Below are 24,367 nucleotides of genomic sequence, written 5' to 3'. Positions count from 1 at the left end.
CAAAAAAAAAAAAAACCTTTGTGTTGTTATTTAGTTTCACTGAAAAGAAAACTCATCGTTAAAACTCTTTTCAAAAAAATTAACTTAATTTTTACAAGACAACTGCCCAGTTGTAGAGAGGCAATTTACCCAGGTCCAAAGAAAAATTCAAAGGCTGTTCTGCTTAACTGTGTTAAACAGAATTTTGGCCCCTTTATTGGTTTGCTAGGGCTGCTATAACTACATATCATAGAGTGTCTTAAACAACATAAATTAATTTCCTCACAATTCTTGAATTCTGAGATCAAGGTGTCAGTAGGGTTGGGTTTTTTTTTGAGGCTTTTCTCCTTATTTTGTAGATAGCCACCCCCACCACCCCCACGCCATGTTTTCACACGGTCATCCCTCTCTGTGTGTCTGTGTCCTAATCTTCTCTTCTTGTAAGAAATGTCAGATTAGGTCTGACACTAATGATATAATTTTAACTTAATTACCTCTTTAAAGACCCTACTTCTAAATACAGTCACATTCTGCAGTGCTGGGGGTTAGGATTTCAACATAGAATTGAAATCCCTGGCGAGGAGAGGCACAATTCAGCCCATAACAGACCTTATGGCCTTTGCCCCCTCGTATCACACCTGTGAGTATGCAAAATGGACTTTGCAGATGCAATTAAGGTTAAGGACCTGAAGGTAAAGAGATTATCTTGGATTATATAAGTGGGTCCAGTCTAACCACACGAACCGGTAAATGGAGAGAATTTCTCCAGTTAGAGTTTCTTTTGTGACAGAAGAAGTCAGAGAGCTTCCAAGCGTGAGAAGGGCTTGCTGTACCACTGCTGGCTCTGAGAGCCCAGGAGCAAGGCCTGGAAGGAGGCCTCTAGAAGTCAGGGGTGGCCCTCAGCTAACAGCCAGTAAGGAAATAGGGATCTTCATTCTACAGATGCAAGGAACTGAATTCAGCCAACAAACTGAAGGAGGCTGGAAGGGGATTCTTCCCTAGAATTTCCCAAGAATTGTCCCGCTAGTCCAGGATACCTCCATTTCTACCTTGTAAAACCTGCAGCAGAGAAACCACCAGTTGAGTACTGAGGCAACTGGGACTGGTGACCCGCAGAACTGAGATACTATTATAACTTTGTGTTGTTTTAAGCCACTCAGTTTGTGGTAATTTGTTATGGCAGCAATAGAAAGCAAATCAACAACCAACTGCTGCAGAGTCAGCACATTAAGGAGAGGTACTAGAAATTAAATCTATAGATGACTGTAACTTAGAATGAGCCAAATAGTAAAATGAATCTAATGAAGTTACTGGTAAAACTGAAAGTTGCTAGGGATCCACCCACTTTGGTCTCCCAAAGTGCTGAGATTACAAGCATGAGCCACCGGCCTTATTATTATTTTTTGAGATGGAGTTTCACTCTTGTGAAAATTGCAACATGGCCCTCAAATATGTTTTGTCTGAACAGCACAATCGATTAAGGAAATTTGAATTCAAATACTTTCAGGCAGGTGGACACTGTCCTAATTGCTACAATCTCTACCACTCCCTAGTAACTTTTTCTTTCTTTGTTTTTTCTTTTTTGAAATGGAGTCTTGCTATATTGCCCAGGCTGGCCTCAAACTCCTGGGTTCAAGTGATACTCCTGCCTTAGTCTCTCAAGTAGCTGGGACTATAGGTGCAAGGCACCACACTCAGCCCTAGTATCTTCATACCCCTCAACCTCACCCATTTATTTGACTTGCCTAGCTCTGGAAGGCCTTCGAGTTTGAGACTCTTGCTTTAGAAGTCTCTTTATCTCACTTGACAGAGCAAATGTGAAATTTTCCATAACATGGAAACATTAACTCTTTTTTCTGTGTTCTTATTTGTGACTTTTTAAATCTCAGTATTGGATCATTTTTTTCCCTACAAACTTTTTTCCTCTATATATATCTCAAGATACATACAAAGCCAATATTAAATTATGTTTTAATTTTGCAAATTAAAATATTTACTTCATATAAGCATATCAGTCAAATGAGATTGTGTAATAATGATAAAGATAATGATAATAATAAACATTTAGGCTGAGTGCAATGGCTTACACCTGTAATCCCAACACAGCATTTTGGGAGGTCGAGCCAGGTGGATCACGAGGTCAGGAGTTTGAGACCAGCCTGGCCAGCATGGTGAAACCCCATCTCTACTAAAAATACAAAATTAACCGGGCATGGTGGTATGCGCCTGTAGTCCCAGCTACTTGGGAGGCTGAGGCAGGAGAATTGCTTGAACCTGGGAGGCAGAAGTTGCAGTGAACCGAGATCCTGCCACTACACTCCAGCCTTGGTGACAGAGCGAGACTCCGTCTAAAAAAAAAAATTGTCTTAGCTTAGAGCAATCAAGAGTATACACTTAGAAGTTTTGCAGCATAGATGGGAAAAAGAATGGGAAGGAAGGGTAGGAAGGAGAAGAACTAAGAAAGAGAGAAAGAAGAAAGGAGAAAGGAACATAATGACCCTGAGAGAGTTAGTGAGGAAGATGACTCAGATGAGAGACAATGGAGGAAGAATTGCCAACATTGACCAAAGGCCTACTCTAATCAAGGCCTTACTCTAGCCAAGGCCCTCCTTAGGAGCTAGGGGATGGATGGAGTCTCTGGGCTCAGTGAATTAAAAAAATACCTGAAACACACAAAGCACAAGTAGGTTGAGTATGAAGGCAAGTGATTTGGTTTTGGAGGCAGAAAGTTGTGAATTCAAATCCTAATTTTGCTGCTGAGCAGATATACAGACGTGGACAAAATTAATTAGCTTCTGTAACACTCAATATCCTTATTGGTAGCCATGAAAATGATTATTATAAGTATAAAATATTTAAATAACACTTTAAGACAATATATAATAAAATATGTCATAAGACAATACATGAGTTATTACCAAGTTAATTGTAAGGAAATGGTGATCTTGGGTCGGGTGCCGGGGCTCACGCCTGTAATCCCAGCACTTTGGGAGGCCGAGGTGGGTGGATCACGAGGTCAGGAGTTCGAGCAGCCTGACCAACATGGTGAAACCCATCTCTACTAAAAATACAAAAAAATTAGCCGGGTGTGGTTGCCTGCTCCTGTAATCCCAGCTACTCAGGAGGCTGAGACAGGAGAATCGATTGAACCCGGGAGGTGAGATCGTGCCACTGCACTCCAGCCTGGGCGACAGAGCAAGAGTCTGTCTCAAAAAAAAAAAAAAAAAAGAGAGAGATGGTGATTTTGAGATACAGGGGAGATATCTCTTTATGAGGAGATGGTGAATAAGCATAGACTCAGTGAAATAAGCATGTAGACAAGAAGAATCTGCTGGATTCTTCAAAAGAGCAAAGTCAAGGGAGGTGCTAGATCCCAGTGGATCACTAGTTCTCATTACACTTCTTCAATAAAGAAGTTTAGGAAGTATAACATGGTACAAGCTACGCCACTGCAGCAAAGAAACCCCAAAAGACAATGGCTTATTTATGATGGGAGTTTATTTCTCTTTCAAGTAGCAATGACCCACGGCTGATAGGGTAGGTCATAGATCAGTTCCAATCATAGCTAAAAAACAGGAAGGGGGAAAGGGAGAGGGTGAGAGCACTCCTAATTGTTTTATGAGCTAGACTGTAAAGTGGCACACATCACTTCCATTAGCATCCCATTGGTCACGGGGCCACATACATCAGCAAGCGAAGCTGGGAAATGTAGTCATTAGCTGGGTGGCCATGTGTCTAGCTAAAGGTAAAAGTGAAAAGGGAGAAATGAATATTGGGAGACAATTATCAGTCTTTGCTAGAGATAGACCAATGGGAGCCCAAAATTTTAATGAGATTTTTAAGAAGTACAAAGAGGACGTTTACTATATGTGTTAGTTGGATGGGAGGCAACGAACAACACAGGAAGGCCAATTACGCCACAGTATGCCACAGGTATGAGATTAGATTACATGTCTTTTTCCACTCTATTTATTTTTTCCTTAAGGAACTCAGGTATACAGAATTGAATTATTCATAATCCTAGGTCATAGGAAACAGCCATCATTAGTACATGCACTTTTGTTCTTTTATTTACTAATTTGTTTTTTAAACTATGATGAACACTTGTGAATTTCTCATTCAATCCAAGAAACAGAATAATACCTCACAATGATCTATGTGCCCCTGCCCCTGTCCCTGCCCTTTGCACTGCAGAAATAACTACAATCCCAAATTTTGTATCTATTATCCCCTTATTTTTGGTAATCTTTTTTTTCTTTTTTTTAGTCAGAGTCTTGCTCTGTCACTGAGGCTGGAGTGCAGTGGCACAATCTTGGCTCACTGCAACCTCCGCCTCCCAGGCTCAAGTGATTCTCATGCCTCAGCCTCCCGAGTAGCTGGAATTACAGGGATGTGCCACCACCACACCTAGGTAATTTTTGGGTTTTGTTTTTGTTTTTGTTTTTTTTGTAGAGATGGGCCATGTTGGGCAGGTTGGTCTTGAACCCCTGTACTCAAGCGATTCACCTGCCTCAGCCTCCCAAAGTACTGGGATTATAGGCATGAGCCACCATGCCTGGTCTTCCCTTACTTTTATAATAAAGTTTTATTCACATATATATGTATGGCCAAAATATATATTCTTAAATTTTACTTAGTTTTGATTTTTATGAAAATGTTGGCCGGGCGCGGTGGCTCAAGCCTGTAATCCCAGCACTTTGGGAGGCCGAGGCAGGAGGATCAAGAGGTCAGGAGATCGAGACCATCTTGGCTAACACGGTGAAACCCCGTCTCTACTAAAAATACAAAAAATTAGCCGGGCGTGGTGGCGGCGCCTGTGGTCCCAGCTACTCGGAGGCTGAGGCTGGAGAATGGCGTGAACCCGGGGGGCGGACCTTGCAGTGAGCCGAGATTGGGCCACTGCACTCCAGCCTGGGCGACACAGCCAGACTCCGTCTCAAAAAAAAAAAAAAAAAAAAGAAAATGTTATCATACTATGTGCTCTCAATCTTGAAAAATATTTTAGAAAAATATTTACAGTGGCTCATGCCTGTAATCCCAACTGCTCAGAAGGTTGAGGTGGGAGGATGACTTGAGGCCAGGAATTTGAGACCAGCCTGGGCAACATGGCGAGATGCTATCACCCAGGCTGGAGTGCAGTGGCGTGATCTTGGCTCACTGCAAGCTCTGCCTCCCGGGTTCACGCCATTCTCCTGCCTCAGCCTCTGGAGTAGCTGGGACGACAGGCACCTGCCACCACATCTGGCTAATTTTTTATATTTTTAGTAGAGACAGGGTTTCACTGTGTTAGCCAGGGTGGTCTCAATCTCCTGACCTTGTGATCCGCCCGCCTCGGACTCCCAAAGTGCTGGAATTACAGGCATGAGCCACCGCACCCAGCCAAAAAAAAATTTTTTTTAATGAGCTGCATGTGGTAGTGTGCACCTGTGGTCTCAGCTAGTTAAAAGGCTGAGGCAGGAGGCTCTGTTGAGCTCAGGAGTTTGAGGCTGCAGTGAGCTATGATTGCATTACTCCACTCTGGCCTGGGCAACACAGCAAGACTCTATTTCTATAAATAAATATATATATATATATATATGAAAAATAGGCTAGGCGCAGTGGCTCACACCTGTAATCCCAGCACTTTGGGAGGCTGAGGAGGCAGATCACCTGAGGTCAGGAGTTTGAGACCAGCCTGACCAACATGGTGAAACCCCGTCTCTACTAAAAATGCAAAAATTAGCTGGGCATGGCAGCACACGCTTGTAATCCCAGCTACTTGAGAGGCTGAGGCAGGATAATTGCTTGAACCCGGGAGGCAGAGGTTGTGGTGAGCCGAGATCATGCCACTGTACTGCAACCTGGGCGACAGAGCAAAATTCTGTCTCAAAAAAAAAGAAAAATATTTTAGTTGAGTATAGAATCCTAGGTTGGCAGGGTTTTTTGTTTATTTGTTTTGCTTTGTTTAGCACAATTAAAATATTATTCCATGGGATTTTTGTTTCCTGTAGAAGTCTGTAACTGTTGGTCTTTTAAATAAAAAGTCCATTGGCTGCTTTTGAGATTTTCTTTTTGTGTTCGATAGTTTGAGTACCATATGTTTTGTGTAGATTTTCTTTCATTTATCCTTCTAGCAATCAGGTTTCTTGAATCTGTGCATTGGTGTTTTTTTTTTTCAGTTGTGCAAATCCTCAGCTATTTTCTCTGTAAATAGCTACCCCCATTTTGTCTCATCTCTCTTTCTCTATCAGAACATCTTATTATATCTTTCATGTTTCTTAACTTCTCATTCATATTTTACATCTTTTTGTCTCCCTGTGCTACATTCTGGATAATTTCTCGTGATTTATCTTCTGTTTCCTGGTTAACTAATTATTCCTTAATCTGTGTCCAACCTGCTACCGTTTATGTCCACTGGATTTTTAATTTCAGATACTGAGTTTTTCATCTCTAGAAATTCTATTTGGTTCTTTTTCATATCAGCTAGTGATGGCAGAGGCTACTGCCATCACTCCGGCTGTCACTCCAACTGCAGCAAAGAGGCGCGGCTGGGGCTGCACACTCCATGGAACCGGTGGAAGCCCGGCCCCTTCTAAGTGAAGGCGGGAGCTCCCCGGGTGCTACTGCAGCTGCCCACACCACAGCCGTAGACCCGCCTCCAGCTCTACGCAGCAGGCAGGAGCCCCGCCCTCTTCGGTGGGCGGCAGCTGCCCAAACTGTGGCTGTGGATCCAAGCTTCCCTGTGCTCTTGGAGGAGGGCCGGGAATAGGCAGGATCTGCCCTCCCAGGTGCAGCTGCAGCTGCCAGGACCCACGGCTGCAGACCTGGGCCTCCCACTTCACTGAGCAGGCAGGAGCCGAGGACTAACAGGAGCTCCCAGGTGCAGCTGCGGCTGCCCTCCCAGGTGCAAGATCCGGGCGTCTCTGCAGCCTGCACCCTCGGGGGCCCCAGAAGGACCCGCTCCCCGGCCTCCTCCCATCCCTGCAGGCTCCGGAATGTCTGCTCCTGCTGCCTGGTCTCTCTCCAATCCCGACACCTGTTCAAATCTCGGAGCTGGGTTGGGGCAGACTCTTGAGGGGCCGCGAATGGCAGCGGGAGGCATACTGATTCCTGGGTGGAAGAGGGCGGGTCCTCAGTAAGGCCCCACTTCAGGCCAGGGAGAGCCTGAAGGCTGGGGCCAGGCCGCCAGTCCTGCAGACCTGAGTGGGAACTCGTGGTGCCTCTTCCAGCCTGCCCGTGGCCGCCCATGGACCAATCTGCATGCACTTCCTCCCCTCTGAGGTCCATGAAAGACCTGGGCTTAGCCAGAGCAGAGCAGAGGATGGCTAGAGGATGAAGAGGGCAGAGAGATGATAGGACGACCAGCTGCAAAGAGGAGCTATCCTCTCTGCTGATAGCAGGAGACAATGGGAGGACCAGCTACAGAGAGGAACTACCCTCTCTTCTGAGAGTGTCAGAGACCTGCAGAGACGTCAGGACTATCAGCTGCGTAGAGGAGCAACCCTCTCCAGGGCCTTCTCCCTGCTGAGAGCAGCAGATATTGGCATGACTTGCCCACAGAGAGGAGCTACCCACTGCGAGTCTCCTTTGAGCTGATGAGCACTTAAAGCTCATCTTCATCTAGTTTACCCTTCTCTTGTCTGTGTACTTCATCTTGGACACAGAACAAGAACTCAGGAAAAGGTGCCTCTGGCCACAGAGGTTTCTAGCCTTTTTGAGGGACTTCTCAAAAAAAAAAAAAAAAAAATTCCACTTACATGACATAACCAGAATAGTCAAATTAATAGAAACAGAAAGTAGAATGATAGTTTCCAGGAGCCGGGGCAGGGGAAAACGGGAATTTGTTGCTTAATGGGTGTACAGTTTCCGTTTTGCAAGATGAAAAAGTTCGAGAGATTGTACAACAAAATGAATATACTTAACACTACTAAACTGTCTACTTAAAAATGGTTAAGACGTAAAATTTTATCTTGTGTATATTATATATCTGTGTATTATATGCGGATGAATTACACTACAATAAAAGTAAAACAAAAATGTTAAATAATGCAAAAATATAGTAACCATAGTTGTTTTATGATCAGATACTCCTGCAGTTCCGTTTTGCTATCTGTTGTTTCAGCTCACAATGCCTTGTTCCCTTACGTGCTTGGTTATTTTTCACTATGTACTTGTCCTTGTCCCTGAAAAACTGCTGATGAAAATTCATAGAGAATGAAGACCAGCATAGAAGTCCAATCCTCCAGAGAGGGTTTGCTTCTGCCAGATACTTAGACACACTTTCAGTTTAGGACTACTTTAAACTAGAATTATAACTTAAAGTTAAAAAAAATTACTTCATGTAATATGGACTAAAAATCTACCAAAAAAAAAAAAAAAAAGGCCAGTTATGATTACAATGTCTCAAGGAGAGTTTTCTCCCTACCTGCTCAGTGTACTTTTCTCAGTGTACAAGCCAACTTTTCTTGGAGTTTCCTGGCAGAAATATGTAGGGGAGGTTTACTTCTGATTCACCTTTCCCCAAATCGTAGGCCTTTGGGGATGCTCACAACTAATACAGGAAAGACTCCTCACCTTGGTGGACCCTGAGCTTTGATTTCATTCTTCTTTACCCTGCATTGCTGTCATAATGAAATCCAAGTTTGCCTAGATTGGCAAATAACCTCAGAGCAAAATTTACTTCCTTCCACTTGGGCAGCACTTCTATACTTCATATTTTTAAGCTATTTTATCCAGCATTTTAAGTTGCTTTGTAGCAACATGTCAGCCCAAATAACCTAACCAGTCAGAAGTCCCTCTACTTTATTTCCTGTTTCATTGACTTATGCTTTTCTATTTATTTTCTTCCTCCTACTTGTGTATTGTTGTTACTTTCCCTCTAACTTCTTGAGTTGAATACTTAGCTCATTATTGCATTTTCTTTTCTATTATAAGGCTAGTCTACCTTAAGGCTCTAAATTTCCTTTACAGTATACATCTTTCATTGTAATCCATACTTTGATATGTAGTAGAGAAGCGATTGCCCGAAGCCAGTTGGCGTCCACCTGTTTTTATCATCTCCACCCAGCAGGGTTCTTGTGCTGCCCTGGTTATATTCTGAAACATCTGCACTAAGGTCTGAACAAGTACAGGCAATTTTCGCCATCTGGGCAGCAATGGTAGCCCAAGGCAATGCTAGGAGAGTTAACAGCATAATTTTTTTTCTTTTTTCTTTTTTAAATTTTTTTTGAGATGGAGTCTCGCTCTGTCACCCAGGCTGGAGTGCAGTGCTGCGATCTCGGCTCACTGCAAGCTCCGCCTCCTGGGTTCACGCCATTCTCCTGCCTCAGCCTCCCAGTAGCTGGGACTACAGGCGCGCATCACCATGCCCGGCTAATTTTTTGCATTTTTAGTAGAGATGGGGTTTCACCGTGTTAGCCAGGATGGTCTCGATCTCCTGACCTCGTGATCTGCCCGCCTCAGCCTCCCAAAGTGCTGGGATTACAGGTGTAAGCCATGGCGCCCGGCTTCTTTTTTTGATACAGGGTCTTGCTCTGTCACCCAGGCTGGAGTGCAGTGGCGTGATCTCAGCTCACTGCAGCCTTGACTTCCTGGGCTCAAGTGATCCTCCTGCCTCAGCCTCCCAAGTAGCTAAAACTATAGGCATGCACCACCACACCTGACTAATTTTTGTAGAGATGGGGTTTCACCATGTTTCCCAGGCTGGTCTTGAACTGCTGGACTCAAGCAGTCTTCACACCTCAGCTTCCCAAAGTGCTGGGATTACAGGCATGAGCCACCGTGCCCAGCTAAGAGCATAATTTAAGCCATCTTTTTCTAACTCAGCTTTTTCCAACACTGGCTACCTATGAAAATTACTAGGAAGTTTTGAAAAATACTGCTGCCTGGGTCCCAACCAGAGAATGTTGTGATTGGTCTGGGGTGGGGCCTGGACTTGAGTACTTTTGGTGATTCTAAGGTGAATCCAGGGTTGAGAACCACTGCTGTAGTTTTTTTTTGATTGTTTGTTTGTTTTTTCTTTTTTTGAGATGGAGTCTCGCTCTGTCGCCCAAGCTGGAGTGCAGTGGCGCGATCTCGGCTCACTGCAAGCTCCGCCTCCGGGGTTCACGCCATTCTCCTGCCTCAGCCTCCTGAATAGCTGGAACTACAGGCGCCCGCCACCATGCCCAGCTAATTTTTTGTATTTTTAGTAGAGACGGAGTTTCACCATATTAGCCAGCATGGTCTCGATCTCCTGACCTCGTGACCCGCCAGTCTTGGCCTCCCAAAGTGCTGGGATTACAGGTGTGATCCACCGCGCCCGGCCCTGCTGCTGTAATTTTATTTGGTCATTGCCACCGACTTGACTGAATCCTCTCTCTTCCCCACCCCCAATCCATTTTAAACAGCTTCTGTCTTCCCAAGGCTATAGTTTCTTGGTTTTCATATTGCTGTGTATGTTTCTCCAAGGTGGACTGGGAAAGGAGGCAGAACCCTGGTAATTTACTATGTTGGCAGGAACTAGAATTCCCCCTCATGTTGTCTGTCTTCACAGGAGGTCTCGGCATGAAACAGCAGCAGTGGTGTGGGATGACTGCCAAAATGGGCACCGTGTTGGCAGGGGTCTTCACCATCATGGCCGTACACATGTATCTCATCTTTGAACATAATCACCTAGGGCATGGCAATTGCACTGAGATCACACTAAAGTACGAGAGTGCAAGTGACATCATAAATGACTTCATCATCTGCTGGAGTTTTAAAATCGTCCTCTTCCTCTCTTTCATCACCATCCTCATCAGCTGCTTCCTCCTGTACTCAGTGTATGCCCAGATCTTTAGGGGCCTGGTCATCTACGTTGCCTGGATTTTTTTCTATGAAACCGTAAACCTCGTAATACAAATCCTCACCAACGACGACTTCAGTGTTACAGAGGTCAGAATCATGCGCTGGTTTGGCTTGGTGTCTCGTACCGTCATGCACTGTTTCTGGATGTTCTTTGTTATCAACTGTGCCCGCATAACCTACAAAAACCAGAGCCAGGGCAATATAATTTCCTACAAGAGACGAATTTCTACAGCGGAGGCTCTCCACAGCAGAAATAAAAGATTATCAGTTTTGGGTGGGCTCAGTAGCTCACACCTGGAATCCCAGCGCTTTGGAAGGCAGAGGTAGGTGGATCACCTGAGGTCAGGAGTTCAAGACCAGCCTGACCAATATGGCAAAACCCTGTCTCTACTTTAAAAAGTAGAAAATTAACCAGCTGTGGCAGCACACGCCTGTAATCCCAGCTACTTGGGAGGCTGAGACTGGAGAATCGCTTGACCTGGGAGGTGGAGGTTGCAGTGAGCCGAGATCACGCCACTGCACTTCAGCCTGGGTGACAGAGCAAGACTCTGTCTAAAAAAAAAAAAAAAAAAAAAAAAAAAAAAAAGTAGCAGCTTTATTCACCACTATAAGCAATCATGTTGGCCCTTTTCTTTCTCCTGAGAGGTAGGTATCTCAGGTTCCCAGGGTAGTTCTATTTCCTTTTCTTCCCCCCACTTTTTCTTAGCAGTTCCGCAAGCAGAAACCCTACTGCCACTCTTTCAGGAGAACATGGAGAGAAAATGTGATTATAATCACAACTGGAGCATCCTGCTCATTGAGGGTATTTAGTTAAAGGATATTGTGAGTTATCAAACCTTCTGTGAACTCCACCTTTCTACCACCTGATGGGTCAAAATGAACGGAATAAGATGAAGCTGAATTGCAGTATGGCAATCCTTTTTTCTTGGCATCTTCATTAGCCTTCAACCCACAGCTCTTTAACCCTGGGATAAGTAAATCTGTATTTATACCTCAGATTTTTGTAGCACAAAGGATGTTGTTGGTCCTGGGTGGGTTTGTGCTATCATTTCCCCACTATTCTTCCGGTTTTTTCCAGATAAGAAGAATAATAAAAATAGAGAAAATTCGTCTGTCTTGAATTTCCCCACCCTTCCCAAATTTGTCAAGGAGTGTGAAAGGCATTTCCTTAATCAAAAGATATATGTTAAACATATTTCTGTATCTGTCACTGTGCTGTACTCTGTAGTGTGAACACTGTACTGAACATTGTGTATATACCATATACAAAAATGTATAAGATATGAATGATTATGAGAATTTTGTAGTTTAGTGGAAGAAAGTAAATTATTGTTTATGAATCAATTAGCCAATCATATAAGACAGTATATGATTACATGCTATCACAAATAAACAGACATCACTTTGCATTCAGGTTCAGAGACTGTCCAAAGCACGTTTTTTATTTTTGAGACCGAGTCTCGCTCTGTCGCCCAGGCTGGAGTGCAATGGTGCGACCTCGGCTCAGTGCAACCCCCGCCTCCTGGGTTTAAGTGATTCTCCAGCTTCAGCCTCCCGAGTAGCTGGGATTACTGGCACAGGCCACCACACCCAGCTAATTTTTGTATTTTTAGTAGAGGCAGGGTTTCACCATGTTGGTCAGGCTGGTCTTGAACTCCTGACCTTAGATGATCCACCTGCCTCAGCCTCCCAAAGTGCTGGGAGTACAGGCATGAGTCACCCACTGCTGCTATAGTAACTGAGTAATTTATAAAGAGCTGAGATTTATTTTCTCACACTTTTGGAGGCTAGAAGTTCAATACCAAGGTGCCAGTAGGTTTAGTGTCTGGTAAGGGCCTGCTCTCTCTGCTTCCAAGATGGTGTCTTGTTTCTGTGTCCTCCAGAGGGCACAAACACTGTCCTTACATGGCAGAAGGGATGGAGAGGCAAAATAAACTAGCTAGTTCCCTCCTGCCCCTTTATAAGGTCACTTACTCCATTCATGAGAGCTCTGCCCTTATGATTTAATCATCTCCTAAAGGCCCCATCTTTTAATGCTGCTGCATTGGGGAATAAGTTTCAACATGAATTTTGGAAGGCACAAACAGTCAAACCATAGTACTCACCATTTGCCAAGCTGTACTCATCATTGTCTTCCCCGCTGCCATCCTAAGTGCTCTCCTGCCCCTGTCTCCTCACCTCAGAGGATGGGCTGCTCTCCATCCAGGTGCTCTTCCCAGACTCCTTCTCCCACAGCCCCAGGCCCCAAATCTGTCCCCCAACATCCATCTGCTGCCTTACTTCACCTTATTTCCTTCCATGGCCTCTCAATTACTCTGCCTACCTCCACCTTTGATCCCTTTCTGACCCATGGCCCTCATAGCACCAAGAAAGATTTTTCTAAAATGCAAATAGGGCCAGGCGCAGGGACTCACGTCTGTAATCCCAATACTTTTGGAGGCCAAAGTGGGTGGATCTCTTGAGGTCAGGAGTTCAAGACCAAGCTGGCCAACATGGTGAGACCTCTTCTCTACTAAAACTACCAAAATTAGGCGGGTATGGTGACGGGCACCTGTAATCCCAGCTACTCGGGAGGCTGAGGCAGGAGAATCACTTGAACTTGGGAGATGGAGGTTGCAGTGAGCCATAATTGCGCCACTGCACTCCAGCCTGGGCAACAGAGTGAGACTTTGTTTCAAAAATAAATAAATAAATAAATAAATAAATAAATAAAATGCAAATCTGATTATGTCTGTCTGTCTCTCTCTCTCTCACACACACACACACCCACACCCACACAGCTACACACCCTGAAGAACCTCTCCTTTACCTTTCAGAGAAACATCCACATGGCTGGTAGCAGGTAAGGATCATTCCTGATCTGGCCCCCAGCCAACCTACACAGCCTTCCCCTCTGCTCAAGCCAAGCCAAACTTGCTGTTTCCAAAATGGCTTTTGCCTGTCCCTGTGCCTACCCCTTTGTGTTGTTCCCTTTGCTTGGGGTGAAGTCCCTCCTTTTTCTGCCTAGTTAATGCCCGTGTCTTTTAAGACCCAAGCTCAGCTATTGCCTACTCCAGAAAGCCTCCCCGATTGTCATCCAATGATTTTCATCTCTCTCATTGTTACATCTTGACAGTACTGAGCCATCTCTTCCTCTATCACATTTATCACATTGCACTATAAGTTTTCTTTTTCCTTTTTTTTTTTTTTAGACGGAGTCTCGCTCTGTAGCCCAGGCTGGAGTGCAGTGGTGTGATATCAGCTCCCTGCAATCTCTGCCTCCCGGGTCCTGGTTAAGCAATTATTCTGCCAAGTAGTTGGCGCGTGCCACCATGCCCAGCTCATTTTTTGTATTTTTAGTACAGATGAGGTTTCACCATGTTGGCTAGGCTGGTCTTGAACTCCTGACCTCGTGATCCACCTGCCTCATGTTTTCTTTTTTCTTAATTAAAAGCAAATTTTAGTCATTTGTGTTTTTATTTGTCTAACTTCCACACTCACATATTTACCTGTTTATCTCCAGTGCCAAGCTCATCCCCCAGCACGTAGTAGATACACAATAGATGTTTGCTGAGTGAGTGTTGAATGAGTAGAATGTACTAGAGGACCTTGGCCAGTGGCAGAAAAGAGAAGTTAGGCCATTATTATAGTGACTCAGGAGAGAGGTGTCAAGGGTGGAGACCAAGGCTGGGGGAGCAGAGCTGTGGAAGCAGTGGGGTTTATATACACATTTCCTTGAAACTTGCAACATAGACATAAAGCAAAGGAATAAAACTGTGTGGTTCAGGGCCCTGTTTTTAGACAATTCAGGTGAGTACCCCATGGGTAGTGGCTGCTCTGAAGGCTACCCTGTGAACCGAGCAGAGGTGAGGTTTCATTGGTGCAGACGGGGAAGTATGAGTGTAGCTATCCACCAGACAACACATTGCCTCCCTCCTGGGCCCTCCAGCCAGGTTCTAGGGTGCACTGAGAGTTTTGTGTATCAGGAGTCACACAGGGTTGGGAGGATGGTGGGGAATAAAGCATAAGAATATTTGGGATGAATCTGGAAAACGTTATGCTAAGTGAAGTAAGCCAGATACCAAAGGACAAATGTTGTATGATTCCGCTTATATGAGACACCTAGAGCAGGCACATTCATAGAGACAGCAAGAAAAATGGTTAGTAGGGACCGGGGGAAGAGGGGAACGGGGAGTTGATGTTTATAATGGGTACATAGTTTTTGGTGGGGATGATGAAAAAGTTCTGGAGATGGCCAGGCATGGTGGCTCATGCCTGCAATCCCAGCACTTTGGGAGGCTGAGGCAGGAGGATCACTTGTGGTCAGGGGTTCAGGACCAGCCCGGCCAACATGGTGAAACCCTGTCTCTACTAAAAATACAAAAATTAGCTGGGCATGCTAGTGCACGCTTGTACTCCCAGCTACTTGGGAGGCTAAGGCAGGAGAATCGCTTGATCCTGGGAGGCAGAGGTTGCAGTGATCCAAGATCGTGCCACTGCACTCCAGCCTGGGTGACAGAGCAAGACTCTGTCCAGAGAGGGGGAGAGAGAGAGAGAGAGAGAGAGAGAGAGAAAGGAAGTTCTGGAGATGAATAGCGATATGCTTGCACGACAACGTAGTGAATGTACTTAATGTCACTGAATTGCACCTTCAAAAAGGGCTAAAGTGGTGAATTTTACATTCTGTATATTTTACTGTATTTGGAGTTGATCCAGTGAGTGAAGAGGAGAGGACAGGAGAGAGGCTAGTGGTAGTCTGTCTGTGCTCTGCCTGGCTGGACAGGACCCGTTCTGGTCACCTCAGAGAGAGGCCAGGTCAGGCTTCCAACAAGTTATCCCCCATTGGACATTCATCAGCCAGAGGACAGCCCTGTGTTCTCCTCATGTGTGACTGTGCGCCTTCCTTTGCCCCACAACAGAGGTAGCTAGCCAGTGTAGTGAATGAAAAGGAGAGAGGTTTGCTCAGGAGTCCTCTGAATTGGGAGCCAGTAAGAAGAAGATACAGGCTGTAGAGGAACATTTGTACTGGGGCCCAGCCTACTCCAGCCTTGGGTCCTCCATTATCAACATGCCCTCAGCAGGATCAGCTTGGGCACCAGCTTCCTGCTGCCTGCCGTGAGCTGACCTCTAGAGCTCAGGTGTAACATAGGTTGCAGCTGGAGGTCTGCCTGCTGGGCCTTCACCTGCACAATGGTGGCTCATTATTAAGGCATTTTGGCCTTGGGCAGAGAAGACAGTAAGTCTTGCCTGGCTCCATAAACCTCTACCCATTCCACTCCTGCTGGCCAAACCCTATGACTTGGAGACAAGGCTGAGCCATACCCAGGGAGCAAATCAGGGAAATTTCTAAGGGCTTGGAAGGAAAGAGTCGGGGGGCAGGGGATGTCAGGGTTGATTCCAAGCCCTTGAGGAGCCATGAGAGTTTTCTGACTTCAGAGAAGCAAACTCCCCAGAAGGGAGCTTCGTTCATACCATCATTATTCCCAATACATACAGGAGCCTCTGAATTCCCACAAACTTACATCAACAGGAGCACTCTTTTTGCCACTTTAAAACAAAGCTGAAGCTGGAATAGCAGAATTGGAAGCTACTTAGGAGAGTCCCAGGCCAGTGATACATTCATTTCCCAATGAGGTGGTCACGTCTAGCTAGTTAGGTCACAGCAGGGACTAGACCCCATGTCTCTTAACTTCCAGCCTATTGCCTGTCCACACACCATCATTGCTCTTAGCTCTCCTATTTATATATAGTGGCTTGGGGGATCTGTCTAAGGCTACCTCTGCCATCTTGTCATGTGTCTTCATGATTTTCTTCCTGCAGGAGGTGCTCTGGTAAAACAAGTATAAAATGAATGTCAGGATGTTGTCCCTCATGGTGGGCATCTTCTCTGTCCTCAATACCATCCAGTTCTTCATCTTTGACGTGAACCAGATGACACACATTGGCTGTGAGGCCAAGTTCCACATCTACGTGGACTCAAAGTCAGAGCTAGTCACTTGGATCCTGTTCCACAGGGCTAGCATCAGCACTGGCCTCTCCCTCACCACCATCGTCATCAGCTGCTTCCTCCTTTATTGTATCCACAAGAATATCTACAAGGGGCTGCTGATCTATGCCATGTGGATCATCACTTATGAGTGCATCAACTTCTCCATAGTCCTGCTCCTCAACAGGATCATCGAAGATTACTTCAAGGAGCTGAGTTACTTGCACTGGATCTTCCAGATCTCACACATGCTCCTGCACTTTTTCTGTCTGCCCTTCATCGTCAAGCATGCATACAACCTTTACAAGGAATCCCAGACTGTGAGCAGGAAACGCCGCCACATGCTCTCCTCCACCACTGCAGTGAACTCATGACCACCTGTCCGTCTGGGAATGTTGTACCGGAAATTAAACTGAACCATGCCGGGAAAGGTGGGAGGGAATGGTGCTCCTCAACAATGGAACCTCCCCACCCTGCCTGGCTTCTGTTGATGCTGCTTGGTTTGTCAGGGCTTTTGAGTTTTATGCACTGAGGAATGACTCTCAGGAGAGGGCAGGTTGTGCGGATCAATTATTTTACAGATGTGTTGCGTGACTTGTTTTAGCAGTTAATGATATGTGGCCTTGTGCTTACTTAACCGTCTCACTGGTGTCTGTTTTTGCCTCTCACAGTCTCCTCTCCTCTGCATTTCCTTAGTTTCTAGTTCTTCCTTTATGGATTGACCCACAGATGCCAGTGCTGCCGAGTCCTTTGGAGCAGTGTTGTCCAATAGAGCTTCCTGTGCTGATGGAAATGTTCTCTATCTGTGCTGGCCACTAGCCATGTGTGGCAACTGAGCACTTGGAATGTGGCTATTACAACCCAGTAACCAAATTTTAAATTTTACTCTTTTTTAGCTAATTTCCATTTCAATAACTATGTATGGTTGGCTCAAGACTAGCCTATCGGCCCAGCATGGTGGCTCATGCCTGTAATCCCAGTACTTTGGGAGGCCAAGGCAGGTGGATCACTTGAGGTCAGGCGTTCAAGACCAGACTGGCCAGCACGGTGAAACCCCGTCTCTACCAAAAATATAAAAATTAGCCAGGCGTGGTGGTGGGTGCCGGAAATCCCAGCTACTCAGGAGGCTGAGGCAGGAGAATCGCTTGAACCCATGAGGCAGAGGTTGCAGTGAGCTGAGACCATGCCATTGCAGTCCAGTCTGGGTAACAAGAATGAAACTCCATTTCAAAAAAGAAAAAAAAAAAGTCTACCCTATTGGACAGCACAGCCTCTGGAGATTCACTTTACTCCTGCAGTAACCATAGAAAAGACCCCTTTCTAGAGTTATGTCTTACCCTGCTTCCCTCATACTTTTCAGAAAGCAATTTCTCATGTTGGTTCATAATAACATGGCAAGAAGGATCCCCATTTAAGGAAGTGCCAGGATTTCTCAACTGAAGCACTACTGACATTCTGGACTGGATAATTCTGTCCTGCAGGGGCTGTCCTTTGCACTGTAGAATGTTTAGCAGCATCCTTTGCCTCTACCCACTATTTTCCAGTAGCATCCACCTGTCCCTCATGCTGTCACGACCAAAAATATCTCCAAGGGATTAAGCCCACCCATCCCCTCCTGGGCTGGCGGATTATGTAGTTTTCAAGTCAGATAATAAAACAGGATCGGCTGGGCAAGGTGGCTCATGCCTGTAATCCCAGCACTTTGGAGGCCTAGGTGGGTGGATCACTCGAGATCAGGAGTTCAAGACTAGCCTGGCCAACATGGTGAAACCCCCTCTCTACTAAAAATACAAAAATTAGCTGGATTTGGTAGTGCCTGTAATCCCAGCTACTCGGGAGGCTGAGGCAGGAGAATTGCTTGAACCCAGGAGGCAGAGGTTACAGTGAGCTGAGATAGCGCCACTGTACTCCAGCCTGGGCGACAGAGTGAGACTCTATCTCAAAAAACAAAAAACAAAAACAGGGACGGGAACGGTGGCTCATGCCTGTAATCCCAGCACTTTGGGAGGCCAAGGCTGGCAGATCACAAAGTCAGGAGATCGAGACTATCCTAGCTAACATGGTGAAATCTCATCTCTATTAAAATACAAAAAAATTAGCCAGGCGTGGTGGTGGGCACCTGTAGCCCCAGCTACTTGAGAGGCTGAGGCAGGAGAATCACTTGAACCCAGGAGGTGGAGGTTGCAGTGAGCTGAGAGGGTGCCACTGCACTCCAGCCTAGGCAACAGAGTGAGACTCCATCTCAAAAAACAAACAAACAAAAAAAAACAGGGCTGGGCGCGGTGGCTCACGCCTGTAATCCCAGCACTTTGGGAGGCCAAGGTGGGCGGATCACGAGGTCAGGAGATCGAGATCATCCTGGCTAACACGATGAAACCCCGTTTCTACTAAAAATACAAAAAAATTAGCTGGGCATGGTGGCGGGTGCCTGTAGTCCCAGCTTCTTGGGAGTTTGGGGCAGGAGAATGGCGTGAACCTGGGAGGCGGAGCTTGCAGTGAGTGGAGATCACACCACTGCACTCCAGCCTGGGCAACACAGCAAGACTCCTTGTCAAAAACAAACGAACAAAACAAAAACACAGGACCAACCCTTTGAAAAACAAAAAAACCCCCAAAAATATCTCCAGGCATTGTCAAACATCCCCTGGGGTGGGGGATGGGGGGTCAAAGTTACCCCTAGTTGAGAGACACTATTGTAAAGCAACAGGCCCTCAGTGTTGAGAGCTGGCAGGCCCCTGCCTTGAACTAGGAGCGCCGTTTTTCCTGAGAGCTCTTCACATTCACTAGTTGTGCAGTCTTCATCCTAACGCTCCTGTTTTATGGTTTGATGAAACTGAGGCTCACTGGGCTTCAGTGATGAGATCAAGGTCATATGGTAGCAAAAGCAGGACTTGCATCTCATCATCTGACTTCATACAGGAAAGTTGGCTCCCTGATTCATTCTTACTTTTACCAAGATAAAAAGGAAGCACCTCCTTTTAGGGTAGTTCCTTTTCCCTTGAAAAATGTTAGGAGTGAAGTCAAGAGACATGTTTGTTTTGGCCATACTCTTCCAAATCATGAGCATAAGAATGTCAGTAGCTGGCTTTTACTGAACACTCAGAGCCAGGTACCATTCTATGGTACTGGACTCTTCCCACCATCAGTTTGAACCTAGGCCAGTTCCCCGAATGACCACAAGATGGCAGTCAGTAATAAGCTTTTGCTTAGAGCTGTCGGCCCCTAAACCAAATCCTCTAAGGGTGGCTGTTTAGGATTTACCGAGCTTCCAGCCGATGATTGGGAGCTAATGTGTGTGTCTCTGTCCCAGTCTCACAAGGCATGCCTTGTCTGATTGTGACTTGCTAGTACCAGAAACACAAAATATAAAACATGGGCCAACTTCTGGATTCTGATTCCCCATCCCGGTTGAGGTCGCTAGGGTGGGAGGTGAACCTGGGCAACATTGGGGAGCTGGAGACCTCTGTGTTGAAGAAGTGTAGGGAGAAGCAGAGTTCCAGGAATCAGCTCAACTGAGAGTTACTTCAGTTAAGAAAGTTTAAGACACTCAAACGCAAGGTTGTGCTATCCTCTATACCAAGACTCCTCAAAAGCATGGTTGCCTCTGCCTTCACTTCCTGGTCTCCTGTTCTTTCTAGAACCCATCCAGTTAGGTTTCTCCCCCACTGCCCCACTGGGACTGCTCTTTTCAAGGTGATATCCACACTGCTCAAGCCAGTGGTCAGTTCTCCACCTTTGCTGACCTGTCCTGCAGTGACTTTTGACTGCTGATCCCTCTCTCCTGCCAACAGGTTTCCTTGGCGGCTCCTCTGCCTCCGTCTCCATCCCTGCCCTGCCGCACTGGCTCCTTCTCCTCAGTCTCCTTTGCTGGCCTCTCCTCATCTTCCTGACCTCCAAACACTGGAGTGCCCCCGGCTCAGTCCTTGGTCTCATTCTCTGTCTCATTCGCTCCCAGCTCACCTGGTCCAGACCCATCACTGATAAGCCCCATATACATCTTCAGCCTGGACCTCTCTCCTAAACCCTGGCTTTGTTTATGTAGTGGCTTTCTGGATGTGGCAGCCAGCTCTAACATGGTTCCTAGAGATCCCTGCCAACTGATATTCACATTCATCACCTCTTCTTAGATGTGGGCGGGACCCAGTGATCCTCTTCTAGCAAAGAGAACATAGCAAAAGCGATGGGGTGTCCTTTCCAAGGTTAGGTTACAGAAAGACGATGACATCAGTGCTGTCCGCTCCCTGAGGGAAGCTGGCTGTCATGTTGAGAGTATCTTTATGGAAAGGCTCACACCGCCAGGAGCAGAGGTCGCCAGCCAAGAGCCCGTGAGGAACAGAATCCTACCAACAGCCCCATGAGGGAGCTTGGAAGCAGATCCTCCCCTACACAACTCTTTTTTTTTTTTTTTTAAATATAATACGGGGTCTCCCTATATTGCCCAGGCTGGTCTTGAACTCCTGGCCTCAGGCAATCCTCCCACCTTGGCTTTCCAGAGTGCTGAGACTATAGGCATGAGCCAGTATACCCAGTCAGGATACATTTTGGGGTGGATACTGTCGTAGAGACATTTTCGTAGAGATGTGACATGTACTAGTTATCAAATTACCCCAAAATTAGCAGCTTAAGACAGCACATTTATTCTGTCTTAGTTTCTGCAGACAGGAGTCCAGACACAGCTTGCCTGGTTCTCTGACTCAGATTCTCTCAGGGTCTCACTCAGGATGTCTCTACTTTTATTTGCTTTTTAGAGACAGGGTTGCACTCTGTCACCCAGGCTGGAGTGCAGTGGTGCAATCACAGCTCACTGCAGCCTTGAACTTCTGGGCTCAAGTGATCCTCCCACCTCAGCCTCCTGAGTAGCTGGGAATACAGGTGTGCCACCACATCCAACTAATGTAAAAACAATTTTATTTTGGCCAGGCGTGGTGGTTCCCGCCTGTAATCTCAGCACTTTGGGAGGCTGAGGCGGGCGGATCACGAGGTCAGAAGATAGAGACCATCCTGGCTAACACGATGAAACCCCATCTCTACTAAAAATACAAAAAAAAACTAGCCAGGGATGGTGGCAGCGCCTGTAGTCCCAGCTCCTCGGGAGGCTGAGGCAGGAGAATGGCGGGAACCTGGGAGGCAGAGCTTGTAGTAAGCCGAGATGGCGCCACTCACTCCAGCCTGGGCGACAGAGTGAGACTCCGTCTCAAAAAAAAGAAAAAAAAAATTTTTTTAAAATTTTCTTAAAATGTGGGAGTGTAGCCTGGCATGCTCACACCTGTAATCTCAGCACTTTGGGAGGCTGAGGCGGGCGGATCACCTGAGATCAGGAGTTCAAGACCAGCCTGGCCAACATGGTGAAACCCTCTCTACTAAAAATACAAAAATTAGCCGGACATGGTAGCGGGTGCCTGTAATCCCAGTTACTCAGGAGGCTGAGGCAGGAAAATCGCTTGAACTCAGGACGTGGAGGTTGCAGGGAGCCAAGATCACACCACCACACTGCAGCCTGGGCAACAAGAGTGAAACTCTATCTCAAAATAAATAAATAAATAAACAAATAAACAAAAATTGGGGAGTGAATCCCAATCCACACTCCTGATTTTCTCCCATATACCTGCCCTAACCCCCAGTCTTTGCCACCTCTACCCTTCCATTGCTCAAGTTAAAGACCCAGAAGGCATCCTTGAGTCCTCTTGTTCTATCAGCCTGTATCTAACCCCTCAACACTCCCCATCAACCCACCCTTCAATACAGATCCATATCCAACCACTTTATATCACCTCCCCTGCTACCTCCCTGGCCCAGGCCATCACCATCTCTTGCCCAGGCTATTGCAGTAGCAGCTCCTGACTGGCCTCCCCACGCCACTGTGTTCCCTTTACGGTCATACAGAGATTCTTCTTCTCCGCCCAGCCACCAGAGGGCTCCTACTGAAACCTGAGTCAGATCATGTCCCTCCTCTACTCTGCTCCTAACCTGCCAGGGCTCCCCACCATACTCAGAGTAGAAATCCCAATTCCTTACCACGGCATGCCAGCTGCTAAATAACCCAGCCCCTGTCACCGTCTGATGTCCTTTCTAACCACTTTGTCCGCCCCGCCTCCCTCTGCTGCAGCCATGCTGTCTTCCTTTCGGTCCCCCTAACACAGCCAGCACACTTCAGCCTCGGGGCCTTTGCACTCGCTGTGCCTTCTGCCTGGAATATTCTTACTCCAGCTATTCACCAGCTTCCTCTCTTGCTTAAAAGGCATCAGAGAGGCCTTCTCTACCAACCAGTGTGAAACAGCCCCTCCCTACCCCACCCATGTGTCTCTTTCCCACTTATTCTGCTACATTTTTTCATAACATGTACTATCACCTGACTTACTCTATACAGTTGCCTCTCCCACCACCCCCCAAAAATGTGAGCACCATATTTACTTCACTGATGTTTTCCCAGCACCTAGTTCAATACCCAGCATGTAGCAGGTGCTTGATAAAGATTCATGGAATGAATGGACATAGACTCTCAGTTTTGTTTTTGTTTTTGTTTTTGTTTTTGTTTGGAGACAGAGTCTCTGTCACCCAGGCTGGGGTGCAGTGGCACCATTGCGGCTCAGTGCAACCTCCGCCTCCCAAAGTGCTGAGATTACAGGCATGAGTCACCAGGCCCGGCCTATGAGGGGCAAATTATTACTGCTCTTTCAGTCTCCTGTTCCTGCTCTTTTCTTCTCTCATTCAATTCTGCAGTCTCTGGTGAAGAATCTAGACACAGGTAGGAAAATGCCCACAAAGGATACGATTTCAGCCCCTTATTCCTTTCTTCCTTTCCCAGTCCTGTTCCCTTGTACCAACTGCTGCCACTAGACGCACCACCTCATCTCCATCTCACCAGTGGAAAACAAGTCTTTCTAACAGTGCAGATGTCCCTGGGAAGAGCAGCACTCTAAGAGCTCTCACCCACCCCTGACACTTTCAGTCCATGAAGATCCCCCAGCCTTCCGTCCTACTTTTCTTCATACAGTTTATTACTGTGTGGCAGACCCTGAATTAGGAATTGAGGAATACCTGGGGAAGCAAGACACAGCCCACATTCCAAGGGGCTCCCAGCCTAGTGAAGGGCCAAGCCACTTGGGCTATTTGGACCCAGGACGATGGGTGCTAGAGGAAGCACTGGGGGCCGCAGGAGGAGGCCTTGGAGGTGGAGAGTCAGGGAAGTCTTCCTGGAGGAGAAAACCTGTAAGCCGAGTCCTGGAAGATAGTATGATTTAGCCCTTAGGAAGGAGGGGAAGAAGGCTGGGTGCAGTGGCTCCCGCCTGTAATCCTAGCACTTTGGGAAGCTGAGGCGGGAGGATGGCTTGAGCCAGGGGTTCAAGACCAGCCTGGGCAATATAGTAAGACTTCATCTCTACAAAAAATTTAAAAATTAGGCCGGGCACAGTGTCTCATGCCATGCCTGTAATCCCAGCACTTTGAGTTTGGGCAGATCATTTGAGTTCAGGAGTTTGAGACCAACATGGCCAACATGGCGAAACCCCATCTATACCAAAAAATATAAAAATTAGCTGGGCGTGGTGCCGGATGCCTGTAGCCCCAGCTACTCGGGAGCCTGAGGCAGGAAAATCGTTGGAAGCCGGGAGGTGGAGG

The 24,367-nt window shown here is 46.5% G+C and overlaps 1 protein-coding gene across 2 annotated transcripts in view; it reads left to right on the top strand.

Annotated features, from left to right (window-relative positions):
• Window positions 1-17,393, top strand: part of TMEM217 (transmembrane protein 217) — a 47,483-nt gene extending 30,090 nt beyond the window's left edge. For both annotated transcript variants that reach the window (XM_033217023.1, XM_033217024.1), the window contains 2 exons: window positions 10,493-11,108; window positions 16,585-17,393. In XM_033217023.1, the coding sequence (XP_033072914.1) occupies window positions 10,493-11,108; window positions 16,585-16,615 (647 nt within the window). In that variant the 3' untranslated portion in view covers window positions 16,616-17,393. The remainder of the gene's footprint in view (window positions 1-10,492; window positions 11,109-16,584) is intronic.
• Window positions 17,394-24,367: the final 6,974 nt, after the last annotated feature.

Source organism: Trachypithecus francoisi, unplaced genomic scaffold (genome assembly GCF_009764315.1).
Source record: "Trachypithecus francoisi isolate TF-2019V2 unplaced genomic scaffold, Tfra_2.0 Lachesis_group10, whole genome shotgun sequence".
NCBI lineage: Eukaryota > Metazoa > Chordata > Mammalia > Primates > Cercopithecidae > Trachypithecus > Trachypithecus francoisi.
The sequence above is the reverse complement of the archived record's forward strand: the minus strand, read 5'-3'. Positions and strand labels throughout refer to the sequence as shown.